Consider the following 13,698-nt stretch of genomic DNA (forward strand, 5'->3'; position numbering starts at 1 on the left):
ACTAGTTACTTTTACTATAAAGTAACTCTGTTATTTTTGAGTAGTAAAAAAACTATAATTACTTTTTAAAGTAACGTGCCCAATGTGCATGGGTTCTCGTTTGGCACCCGTTCCAAGCCTATCATTGCTCTTAGGGCTCTCATGGGACTATACAGGAGAGGATTTGCGCACAGAGCGGCTAGTCAATGGCGACCAATGAGCTTCGAGGGGGGAGAAGTGTGTGAGTGTGTTGTGTGAGTGGGAGAGAAAGAGAGAGAGGAGTGAAGGAGGGGGGTGCATGTAAAAAACTTTTCTTTCTTGGGGGAGGGGTGTTGTGAGGGAAGCTCGGTGGAGCGCGAAGCATAACAGCACAAGGCAGAGCGCGCGAAGGACAAAGGATACTCGCACACAGCGGAAAACGTTGGATACTTTTAGAGTTTTTAAAAAAAAAAAAGTTTTTTTGCATCAGTCAGTGTGTGAACGCATCGCAGATGTGAAACCTGGAAGCAGCGAACTTGAGCTGGAGCGTGAGTTCATGCACTCTGCTTTTGCACCCACGCGTGGTGACTTCATGACGTGTTTTCCGGGACTCTGCGAGGTATTTTTGTCCGCTTTATCGCCTGAGAGGTTTTGACCATGTGCTGCAGGAAGAAGGGTTTGAGTTAACTCCTAAGCATGAGATGTTGGTGCTGCGCGTTGGCACTGCTCCCGTGGGTGCTGGTGGCCTTGGACGCGCGTCTCATCTGCTGGCAGGCCATCCTGCGTTGCCACGCCGAACCTGAGTGCGAGCTCGCCTACGGCCAGTACCAGGCTGCCTGTGAGGGCAACCTGCGGGGCACCAGGCGGCAGTGCCCCAGCCACTGCATCAACGCGCTGATCCGCCTCAACCGGACCCGGAGCGGGCCGGACCTGGAGAGCTGCGAATGCGCTCAGGACGCCGAGTGTCTGGGGACCAAGCGAGCCATAGAACCTTGCCTGCCGCGCCGGTACCTGGACGACGGAGGCGGGGGAATCGGCTGCATGGAGGCCCGGAGACGTTGCGTGGAGGACAGCCACTGCCACGCGTCCCTGGAAGCCTACCTGTCCTATTGTGGACAGCTCTTCAACGGACGCAAGTGCTCGGCTAAGTGCAAGGCCACCATTCAGCAGATGCTGTACATCCCTGACGGGGCGTTGCTCAATAACTGCGTCTGCGACGGAGAAGGGAGGCCCTTCTGCGAGGTGGTCAAGGAGAACATGAGCAAGCTCTGCTCGATAGGGGACCACCACAGCGTCATCTCGGACCAGCCGGAGGTGGACGACGTGTACGAAGATGAGGACTACGACGCCAGACAAGAGAGGGAAGATGTCTTTAGCGACCGTTCTGCAGCTCCCAAGAGGTCGACCATAGTCGGGATGGTCTTGTTTCTCCATCTGGGATGTAGTTGGTTGTAAGACTGTTGGATTTTTTTATCAGGGGAGACCCATGAGCTCCTGGACTAGATAGAGAGGCTTTTGAAGTCATTGCGCTTGGAAGAGGTGATGCTGGCTTTCACCCTTGCTGTCAACACTTTGGATCGTTTGAGATGGTCTTTAGAACCTTGAGTGAACTCAGAACAACTGGATTTCTTCACTGTTGAGGAAGCTAATCTCCAGCAACTGGATTCAGTTACTTGGAAACCTACAAATCCGCTACTTTGGGTTATGTTTCTACTCAACAGTGATTTCGGCTATCAGTTTTAGGTAATCTCTGTCACACTTTGGATTCTTGCATTTGAGATTGTTCTGAAAACTAAAGAAGTCTTTACAGTTAAGGATACATTTCCAAACTGTCCTCTGCACTAAGAGATTGTGTAGAAATCTGCAAATCATGAGGGCAATTTGAGGACTTCTCTATTTGAGAGTTTGGCATTTGGAAAAAAATATACATAGAAAAAAAACCTTCAAGTACAGTACTGTCAAGTGACTTTGTCTTCTTCATCGGGAGGATTTTTATATCATGAAATGACCAACCTTTTACTGAAATATTATATCACAGAAATCTTCAAGAACATACACTTTAGACTTATTCAAGGTTAAGGATATTTCCTTCTACAATGGAAGTAACAGCAGTCCTCTACACTAAATCAACATTAACTTCAAGCTTCACTGGTTTGAATATCCTGTGGTCGATAAAGTTTGTGTTCTATCAAAAAAAGACCACTTATCTTCTACAGCAGGTGCAGGGGTGGGCAAACACAGTCTCTTCTTTGTAGATATAAATGATCACTTCATTAGCAAGCTCTGAAGGAGCTTGAGAACTATTCTGGTGATCTGAATCACCTGTCTTGGAAGAAAAACACTTGCAGGACTGTTGTCTTCAAGGACCGAGGTTGCCTACCCGTGTTTTAGAATTTCTTTTTTGGATCTTGACGAGTACCCTAGTCTGGTTGTAGCCCAACCTTATGTCTAAATACAAACTTGAAACTTGGACATGTGAAAGACACAAATTGATTTGTAGCCCCCAAAATTTCAAAAGACAAAATCCAGGACCCCATTCCAAAAGCAGGGTTCACTAATATTTTTAAGCCAATAGCTACTTCTTTGTTACTGATTAGCGCAATGTGCTACCAATTTGAAATTCTAAAATAAGTTATTAGTTTAATACTACATTGTTATTATGTGACTATTATGTTGTAATCAGGTTGTAATGATCAAGTCAAGACATTTTTATTTGTATAGCCCTTAATCACAAAGAATCTCAAAAGGCTTCACAGATTATTACACAGACTATTTTTTTCAGACTATTATTACACCATCCCCTGATCTGGAACCAACATGAGGGCAGGGAAAAACTCAAAAAACCTCAACATGAGGAAAATGAAGAAACATTGATAAGGGACCGCACATGTGGTATCCCCCTTCCAGGATTACCAGACAGCAAAGGATGTTGCAATCAGAAAGCATGGTAAAAATAGGTTATAAATCAATTTTCCTAGAAAATCATAATGACTGGTGAGTTATTTTAATAACAGGTCTGTGGCCTACTCAGGTCTTCATAGGGGGCTATCTTTCACCCGCAGGCCTTACGTTGGACACCCTGTCTTAAGGCTTCATATTTCATACCTCTTCTCTAAACCGGACTCCAAACAATCCTTCCAACAGATGAAACTGGATTAAGGGGTAAAAATCATCTATTGCCTTTTTTTTACAGACTCCTCTTGATCCTAAACAGAGCGGATTAAGAAGGACCCTGAATATTTACAGAACCTTCACCTTGACCTCCTTGCCATTGGCGAACTTTAGCATCATCAAGGCTTCCCAGATTTTTTTTTTCCCGAGCTCAAACAATCGTAATTGCAATCTTCTAGTCGCGTGTGGCTTACATTTGTTTGCTTTTGTTGTCATTTGCTACTTGGGAGCGCTTTATTGAGACGCTTGGACAAACACCGAGACTCGGCCCCGTCCTGGCTTGTTTACACTCTCACTTTTGTCGCGGTAATCACACTTCAAATATTTGCTGGGGGACGGGATCAAGTACTTAAATTAACTGGAGAACTGCACTCCACTCAACTTTTGTGCCCGAGACCCTCAAATCCCCCCTGCACACCCCTATTCTGCCCCTTGGCCTTCTTCCTTTCCTGCTCACACCAACTTCTCTATGCGATTGTGTTATAGCACGTTTCCTGTCAAAAAATCCTTGGTTCTTCTACCCCTTAAGTTCATGGTGTTAAATGTCCACCCACCCGATCCATTTTTATTACCGCCAACTCTTTTACTGTATGTTGACTCTACATTGTTTTGCTTCTTCACCTTTGCTGCCTCCGGTCCCATTTTGCGCCAAATCCACGGTCATAAAAAAATGAAATCCCCCCATTGTTCAAGTTATTATGCAAGGATAAGTACCTTAAAGGGACAGTGTTTATTATTTGACCACTAGATGTTGCTGTATTGTGTAGTGCAACGAAAAACGACCGATGAAAAGTACCATGAAAAATGCAAACTACGGATACTTAAAGTGACCAAACCATAATATCTTTCTTCTCATTATTTTGCCCAGCCTTTCGCAAGGTTTTTGCATTTGGGTACCCGTGGAAGCGAGATAGCTGACAATTATTTCATATTATGCTGAATAAATTCAAATTTCCCGACCTATGAATATTTAGAAAAATGCACCTTTATATGATAGTTTCATTTTTTGGGGGGCTTAATATTTTTCTTAATATTTTTATTTTATTTTTTTAATTAAGTTCTTTTTACCGCTCCCGGACACTTCATAACACACACTGTCCCTTTAAAAGACTTTCCGTCCGAATGAAGAAATGCTATCAGAAGCCTGATACTTAAAAGCCATGAGATTGTAAATTGCGCCATCATGAAGTTCTTTTATGTTAAATGTTAAATTATGAAGTAATGAAGAAGAAAATATGTAAATATGATTTTCAGAATGATATGATTATATGACATGAAAGAAGTGTAATAATCAAGTGTATTTTACCATTTTTTTAACTGGTGTGTTTTTTTTAAATAAAATGTTAAATAAGTAAAACCAAATGCCTTTTTAAAAATGTATTTTCACATGAAAATCCATATGATAGTCAAGGATTAAAGTCGAGGTCGGTGTGGAATATTTACTGAATTTGTTTTTCAACTCAATGGTTATTTATTTGAAGTTGTTGACCCAAAGGAAGTGTAAAGAACTCACCGCAACATTTACACATTAAACAAGGTGTTAACAAGTTGGCTTGACACAAGTACTCTGGTGCAAATACTGTTTTAATTTGCTTTTAGTGGAGCCCTATATGAAATAGGGAAGAACATTTGGTAACGGTAGTTTAGGAAAGAGAATTTATCCCAGGGTTTTCAACCTGTAAAAATGACTTCTTTTTAACCTTGTTGTATTAAATCGTATTTATTTTAGCTTTTTATGCTTCTTTGTAAGCATGTATAATAGTCATATTTCTAGTTCTCATTCCACTAGCAGTTAAATGTAGTCTTTTAATAATATTTGACATCCATTATGATTTATTTTAAAGGTTATGTAAGAAAACAATTCTAATAAGTAGGGAAAATTATTTCATTAATTTTATTATTTATATCAAGTAATATTTTTTTTGGGGAAAAAGAACTAATACAGACTCTCCCCTACTTACTAAAAACGGTAGATGCGAACATTTTTTTCGTAAGTCGAAAAATATCTGGACATTGCTGTAAGTTAGATTTTGTATTGTGTGCACCATTTTCCGAGTGCAGGACATTACTGTAGTGCTTCTTTCCCCCACTACCGGCGTGTAGCGCTGTGAGAGGTCACCCAGCATCCACACCAAAGAAGAAATACGCTTCCTCTTCCTAGTTCGCGTGTAAACATTCTATACTGTATCTCCAGCGTGCTAAGAACTTTGACATTTTTCTTGTTTAATATCTCATGCATCCATTCAATATGGTTGGTGAAAAGTGTAAAGAAGAGGCGAGCCGTTTCATTTAAAATGAAAGTGGAATATGGAAGCTTGATGCTCTTGAGAAAATGCTTGGATCGCAATTTTTTGGGCCACTCTTTATGGCAGAGGAGTCACCTAACTCTTGAAGCTCATCTTCCAAAAGTAAGTTAAACTTTATTTACTTTGTAGAGCATATAATTTTATGAAATGTTTATTTTTTAGTAAAAAAACATACAGGTTACTTATCTAAGCCTTAAACATACTTACATAAACCTTACACATAAATTCCCAACAAAATAAAGCAGTGAATAAACATTCGAACAAATTCAACCTACTAACGATCGTCTGGAACTGATCTCGTTCGTATGTAGGGCAGTGTCTGTACTTGTAGTTATCCGCTAAATAATTGTGGTCGAAACGATCTGTAGGTAGACCAGTTTTTAAATTAATAGTGTAAGTGGAAATGACTGTATGCCGCCCTACAACTGGCTGGCAACCAGTTCAGGGTGTCCCCTGCCCACTGCCCGAAGATAGCTGGGATGGGCTCCAGCGCCCCTACTGAGGATAAGTGGTGCAGATAACGGATGGATGGATGACTGGATGCCGTTTGTAAAATTGAAATATGTCATTGCCTATATTTAGTCGTTTTTGTATAGTTCATTTACATCAAATGTTTGAGTCATTTGGAACTTCATTTATTCAGTCATAATTATACAGATTCTCCCGTTATCTTAGTTGTGTTTGATCTTGTAACAAGAAGTGGCCTTGAAAACGTGGGTGTCATCATATCATAAATGTCAGAATCTGTATGGACAAAGACTTTTGATTAGCGAATTTCCACTTTAGCATTTTATTTTTGTTTCATTTTGGCTAACAAATTGCCCTTCTAGTATCAAAAGTGATTGTCAGTCATCTTAGTCTTTGCAAAGGTTAATTATCACAGCCATTTTCTGTCGCTTATTTGTGCCCAGGATATTCAGTAATAATAACTCTGAAGGAACTGCTCATCTCTCAGCTTATTTTGACCGGTTTACCATGTCAATCCTGGATGTAAACAAACACGGTGAAGAAGAAAAACGTTGACCTTTTCATTTGTGAGTTCTGTAATAAAATGTTTACAAAATCACAAAGTAGTTGAAATCGTTACAGCCTTAGAAAAATTTGTCTTGGATTAATAACACACAGAAAACCCATTCCAACCTCCTGAAAGTCCATGCAACACTGGACAAAAGTACTTGAAATACAACCTCCCCCCCTTAAAGCCCCCTCCTTTTTTTGCTTTTTCCCCCAGATTATTGTCTTGAGTCCAATACTTTTGACCAGCACCATGCATCTTAAATTCCTCCAAGACGGCAGCCCCCGTCCCTTTCCCCCATTTTCTGGGAGTCAAATCAAAACAAACACGGGGAGGGCAGCTCCTGGGGCGAATGTGCGAGTTGAGCGTTGTACAAGGGGGCTGGACAAAAAGGGGGCCAAGGGTTCCATATCGCTTCACCATAAGTCAATTTACAAAATGATCTGAATTCAGCATTTCTCAGAGACAAGCTTTTCTTACCCCGCCGTCACCCGCGATCCCGTCCCAACCCCCACCTTCCATAGGCCAGGGCCAAAAAGGGAGGGACTCTGGATTTAGGAGGCTCTTGTCTCTCAGGGGTACAATGTTCCATTCATGATAACCATCCAGCCGCAGTCAACGACCGACCTGCTCTATGGTGTCGGTGCGAGGGGGCGTGCTTGCCCCCTGCCCAAACCTCGACGGCCTGACAAAGTCAGGTGTCACAAAAGGTTTGCAAACATAGATTCAAATGGTACCCGTCTACACGTTTAAAAATAAACAACAGCGAAGACGTATTGAAAAAAATAAAGGATTAAAAAGTGTCCCACTTTTGCAGATACAGTATTTCTGCTTTCTTTTTTTCTCTTTTTTTAGCATACATTTTCTCTCTCTCTCTCTCTCTCTGTGTATGTATATATATATATATATATATATATATATATATATATATATATATATATATATATATATATATATATATATATAGAGAGAGAGAGAGAGAGAGAGAGAGAGAGAGAGAGAGAGAGAGAGAGAGATGGATAAATCTATATTTAGATAGATAGACAGACAGACAGACAGACAGACAGACAGACAGACAGACAGACAGACAGACAGACAGACAGACAGACAGACAGACAGATAGATAGATAGATAGATAGATAGATAGATAGATAGATAGATAGATAGATAGATAGATAGATAGATATCTCTCTCTCTCATATGAATATCACAATTTGCCATGTTAATTTTCGTATCTGAATCCGTTGAAGATCTGAGCATAATGGACACCTGTGCTTTAACAAATCAAGTTTCAGTAAAATGTTCAGCAAGTGAAGTACACCGTCCGTCACATTTTGTTTTAATGTGAGCCCAATTTCATCTCAGGTATATATTCATTTTTTGCAAAGTGTAGGGTGGTCCTTATATACAGTATAGGGAAAATTTCCATCATAAAACAAGTGAAGGCCTGAGTTTAGTGTGACCCATGAGAAAACATATCTTTCAGATTTCCAGATGGATCGAACATATTTAAAAGGTGCCCAAGGCCAATTTGGCCTGGTAATATCAACGATCAGAGCTTTTTTTATTAATGCATTATGAATTTAGGTTCAAAAGACTGTAATTGGTTGTAAATTATTAAAAACAAATGTATGTTATTTTTGTGAGTTTAACTGTGTTTTAGTATTATTTTATTGATGTTATTTGGGCCGTGAAGAGTACGGCGACTGCAAATTCAAAGAGAAAGGCGACAAAGGGCTGGCTCATCGGCCTTCGTGGAGATGCTGGCCCTCTCCCAAACACAAAGACCTCCTTAACCCTCGCTGCTTCCTCAACCATCCTTTTTTTTTTGATTGTGGAAGTGAAAGAACCGACTCAGCACTTCTCTAAAGAAGGGCAGCTGCTTTCCCATCATGGGCTACTGCCAGGCCTTACGTTTTGCTCCTGTTGTAAATTAAATGAATGTTTGCAAAAACATGGAAGAAATGTTTCCAGATGGGTTGTTTAGTGTTTAGTATGCGTAATTGTATGGTTACCATTTTCTTAAGTATTTACACTAAAAGATGAGGATTTTCTTTCTGGTCCGCACCAGTTCTGAGCCACCTGCTAGGCGCGTCGACACGGGATTCCCATGGGCACTACAGCTGAGGAGATCCGCGGGAAGAGCCCGGCATAAGTCTGAAGTCACCACTGTCACCCTTGCGACCATCTGCCCTCGCAAACAAAAAAAAAAGATGAGCTACACCGTATTTAAAGCAACGGAAGCTAAAATATAGGGAAAAATATCGGTTTGTAGTCCATAATTCATGGTAACTCTTTTCAGTGATAGGATGTTGTCGGTGCGTTTCTAGATTTGAGATCTATTTATAACAAAAGTACAATCTATTTTTTATTCTGTTGAATCGTGTGTTTAAGTAATGCTGGATAACATTTTGTGTGTCTTGGAAAATCCTTCACACGGTGTAAGCTGGCTGCTCGTCTTCAGAAAATGGTAGGCAGTAAATAATGATGATAAATAACATTTTGAGTGGGGCCACTTTATTGTATTTCCAGTCTTTAAATCACTATAAATCTGTACATAGAATTTCCATTATTCTGAATAGTTTATTCCACTAACCCTACCCGGAAAGCAGGCTTGCCCAACAGTTTTTGCAGGATTCTCTAATCCAATATGGGAGTAATCTTCCCAGTGGGCGCCATTAAAACGAGAACAAAGTCTGGCCGGATGCCTAAACGCGGAGTTTCGACCCCCGAGCGATTCCTTGCCGATGCGTTTTCCGGAATCGTTCTTCATCTTAGATGAAGGGAGAGAACTCTCTGTTACCAGGTCGAGACTTGGTTTCGTTTCCCACAATTAGCCAGGCCACTCCCGGGCATCTTTGAACAAATTTGAATGTTCTCTTGCATATGTTTGCAATTCTTCAAGTCCAGCTGGGAACAAAGACTCATATTGGGCCACTCGTAGTTTCAAAACACGCATCGACCAAGTTTGTCTTGACAACCCTCCAAGGACAACAAATACTTTTCTTTTTAAGTTGAACTTGGTGTGACTAGCCAACTGATATTCTATTGTATTGTTTAATCAACTCTGCTTCATTTTTGTCATACCCGGTTTATCACTATCCACTGAAATTATTGCTGATTAGCAGATATTGAACACACAAAATTCAACGGACCCACTTTGAAGTATTATTAGAAAATAAGTGAGTAGTTTTACTTCACTTACCATATTTTTCGGAGTATAAGTTGTACTTTTCGTTGTAGTTTGAACCAGGGTGCGACTTTTACTCCGGTAAAACTAATCTGTGAAATTATTACCACATCATTATATCAGTAAGTTTTAAAATTATATTACCGGTACTGTATATCACTTCACACGTTATTCTTACACTAAACCACAAGAGGGCGCACTAGGCCTGTGTTGGTAATTTTAACCTTGACCGCAGTTACTCGTCACATGTCATTAAATTTGGAATTAGAAAATAAAAAAGAATAAATTCTATGAATACATTTATATGGATTGTATTAGCTTAAATGTGGTTGAATAGAACATGGGGTATCAAAATTGAATTAAATAACTTGCTACTTGAAATATGAAAACAGTTTAAAGAAATTGAATTCTTGATATGCAGGCCTATAAAAACAGAATAATTTTTACAATTAATATGTGGTTGCTAGGTTTAGTAGGCTCCATGTCTGAAAGGTATTTTCTGTTCTGTTGTGAAATATATAGATTTCTAAGTAGTAATTGAACTAAATGAAAATTTATTTTTTTCTACATTATCAGTTACGTATAAAGTCAAATCTATGATCTTTTTGAATTGGTGTAAACAAGTCAGCCTGTTTACACAAGCTTTTATGACCACTTGAGGTTACCGTAGTGCGAAGCTGTCAACTCCAATAAAACTCTCAGGCTTGCAAAAGGGAAGTGCAAAGGAAAGAACAAAGTAAAAAACTGCAAGCCTCAGCTTTCCTAACTGCGGTCCACATGTGAAACATTCACTTTTTCGGCGTCTCTGTTTGTTACCCAGTCTCGAGTATGAATCATATCATTATAAAATGTCTTTACTATGTCTCGCCAGATCTTCCGGGCTTTCTCCTCCCATTTTGTGGACGCCATCCAGCTGTTCCTGATGATGACGATAGCTGCCGACTCGACTTTTCCAGCATTGCTGTTGACAAAACGCCTTCAGGAGGCGACAGCTTCAATCTGCCATTTTATTTCCACGTTGGGCTTTTTTAAATCTTTAATAAATACACTGCTGTGTAAAAGCATTGGCCCCTTCCTGCTTTAAATTTTTTTTTACACATTTGTCACTCAAAGAAAATTACAGATCTTCAAACTTATTTTAATATCAGACAAAGACTTTTGGCCCACTCTTCGTTGCAATTTTTGCAAAATTTATTCAAATCTGCCCTATTGGATGGTTTTCTAGCATTAACTGCCCATCTAAGGTCACACAACAGCATTTCAATTTGATTTAAATCCAGAATTACCCACGCCAGAACCTTTATTTAGTTATTTTAAGCCACTCAGGAGTGGATTTCGGATTGGTGTTCTGCTGTATGATCTAAGAGGTCTTGAGTTTAAAGGCATGAACTGATGTACTCCTTCAGGGTTTTCTGGTTAACACCAGAATTATTTTTTCTGTCGGTGACGGCAAGTTGTACTGGACCTGAGGCAGCAAAGCAGCCCAGTTAAGGTCACTGTTCATGACTTCACTGAAAGAAAGGCACTGGTCGAAAATAGCATCCACGGGAGAGTTCCGAGGCAAAAAACAATGCTGTTACAAAAGAACACAAAGTGTCATCTCACATTTGCCATAAGCATCTTGATTATCAAAAAGCAGGGAAGGTGTTCTCATGAAATATATTTCTACCTTTTTTTCCCACCTTAAAATTGAAACACTGGGTTTTCAGGACCATAAGGTGCACCGTACCAGGAGACGCAGTCTTTTACTGTAGTTAACACACACTAAGGCAAAAGCGGTAGACACAATCCGTCTCTAGAAAATAAAAAAATAAAAACTTTTACCAAAACGAAAGTCTAAGCAATTGTTGGACCAGTGTATTCACGGACAAAGACCAATCTAAAACCTTCTAAAAGTCTGGATGCCTAGCAGTTACTTTTACATTTCTGTGATGACAGGAGGAGGTATCTCAACAAGGCAAAGGTAAGACATTAACATTAGCTGTATATGCTAACATGTTTTATCTAGGGTGCCATCAAACTTTAAATCGACTGTTAATGAACGCTGTTAAAATTGTTTCTCATTTACAGTCATGACCATAAATTTGAGCATTATGTTTTAGCTGCAGTAGCACTAGCTAACTTATTTGTAGCTCCATTGAGTGTCATTGACGTGACTTGTATCTATCGAACATAAAATTGCTTGGAAATACCTAAAACGTATCTTGTGAAAAAATGCTCGCTGCAAATCCTTGGAGTACTCTGAAGTCAGCCCGTCCACGAGGGATTGATTGCAGATATCCATTACCGTCTTCTGTTTTCATCAAAAGGGATGTAATCAAGAACCATATTTGTCACAATTACCGATTGCCCTTACCTATGCCCGCTCATCTGGTGCCAGCTGCTGCCTGTTGCCTGATTGGGTCCCCTCCTGTTTAAACTCAACGCTTCCATTCACTCCTTGTCAGTCCGTCAGCGAACCTCCGCACATGCAAGGCAAGCACTATTTGACTCTGGCTCCCATCCGTCCCGTCCTTACCTGTATCCTGCTCGTCTGCCCCTGGCTTCCCAATCGTCTCTGGCTCCCTGACTTTTTCCTTCCTTCGACCATGCTCCAATCTCCCGCCCGGGCTACCCGACCTGTGTTTGCCCACCGACCAAGCTCTGATCTCCCGACCCGGCTACTCAACTCGTTTTTGCCTACCGACCATGCTGTGATCTCCCATTCCGGCTACTTGACTCGTTTCTGCCCATCGACCACGCTCCGATCGCCCGTCCCGGCTACTCAACTCGTTCCTGCCTTCCGACCATGCTCCGATACTGTGAGCTCCCTGCTCCTACTGCCCAACGATCGCCGGATTGCTGGCGCTTGCTTTCCCATACCTGACTTCTCAGCTTCCGGAATAAAGTTTGTAGTGAAACGTTACGAGTTGGGTTTACCATCTGTTCTGGTTCTGACACTATTGTGCTTAGGACCTTATCTTTTCGCACAGTACGCCGCAAAGCAAGAAATTACCTTCATTAAAAGTCGTGGTTATATTCTTCTGTCATGGTTGCTTTTGCTGTCCACCATGAACACATGAAAAGGGTCATCAGAGGCATACAACACATTTTGAAGAAAATCTTATACTTTTATGTGCATCCTGTAGTTGTGAAATTACGGTCCTGCTAAAAGTTAACCAGCGTGCCTGGACGAATTATCAGCCTGAAGTTTCTTGTTCGAGTCCAATGTGTTTCGGTTGGGTTTTCACAACTGCACACACAGACACACAAACCGGGGGACCCGCCAAACCTGGAACCCTTGAGCAAACAGGGGCCGGGCCGCACCTCTTCGGCTCTTCTTTCACGGCGGTGGGAATGGCGTCCACCAGTGAAGAGGACGTGGCCAGCCTGCGGTTCAGCCGCAGTGTAGGCGTGCGAAGGAGGAGAGGGGTGAGTGGGAATGACTGCACGGCCAACTGCAGCACAATTCCATAAAACAAACTTTGGTGAGAGTTTTCAACTGTCAGATTCTTTCACAGGGAATATTAGACCCATAACATGATCGCTTAAATGACGTGGGGTCAAAATTGATATATATATATTTTCTTAAACTTTCTGGGTCAAAATTGTTGTGATTTTTTTGAACAAATAAAAATACAAAAGAAGACTTTTTCAGTCAAGTTATAGGATTTCTTTAAAAAAAAATTGTGTTTTTCGTTGGTATTAGGAGCAGTGGTAAGGTCTTAAGCCCAAGCTCGATCTGAATTTCAATCATCGCGTTCGGATCAAGCCGAGCGTGAGGTCAGACTCTTAAAGTGCACTGTCAACAATGGAAAATTGTTGGTAAATGTAACCTCTGCAGACACAGAAATATAAAATGTGTAAATGTTTAAACCGTCTAGTTTATCTTACATTTTGTTAAAAAAGACAAGCTTTAATCTGTTTTTATAAATCACTTCTCTTCCTTCCGAGTCCTCACAAATAAAATGTGAAATTTGGGGTTTGCTTCTGGCTTAGTCCTCCAAATTAAGTTAATTGGTTGAGTTCAGGCTGGTGTCTGGTTTTAATACCTGCGGGCCTGCGTCGGATTTGATTTT

The 13,698-nt window shown here is 40.8% G+C and overlaps 1 protein-coding gene across 1 annotated transcript; it reads left to right on the forward strand.

Moving 5' to 3' along the window:
- Positions 1-326: 326 nt before the first annotated feature.
- LOC148367190 (growth arrest-specific protein 1) lies at positions 327-10,640 on the forward strand. The gene is made up of 2 exons (XM_088334010.1): positions 327-1,701; positions 10,512-10,640. Exon 1 carries the CDS (start codon positions 655-657, stop codon positions 1,411-1,413), a length of 759 nt encoding a protein of 252 aa, XP_088190136.1. The 5' UTR covers positions 327-654; the 3' UTR covers positions 1,414-1,701; positions 10,512-10,640.
- Positions 10,641-13,698: the final 3,058 nt, after the last annotated feature.

The sequence above is a fragment of the Urocampus carinirostris genome, chromosome 4 (genome assembly GCF_059441175.1).
Source record: "Urocampus carinirostris isolate Australia breed hairy pipefish chromosome 4, RoL_Ucar_1.0, whole genome shotgun sequence".
NCBI classification, from domain to species: domain Eukaryota; kingdom Metazoa; phylum Chordata; class Actinopteri; order Syngnathiformes; family Syngnathidae; genus Urocampus; species Urocampus carinirostris.

What these genes read in the sequence shown, in the direction of transcription:
- LOC148367190 (XM_088334010.1), top strand. Translation starts at nt 655, where the DNA reads ATGAGATGTTGGTGCTGCGCGTTGGCACTGCTCCCGTGGGTGCTGGTG.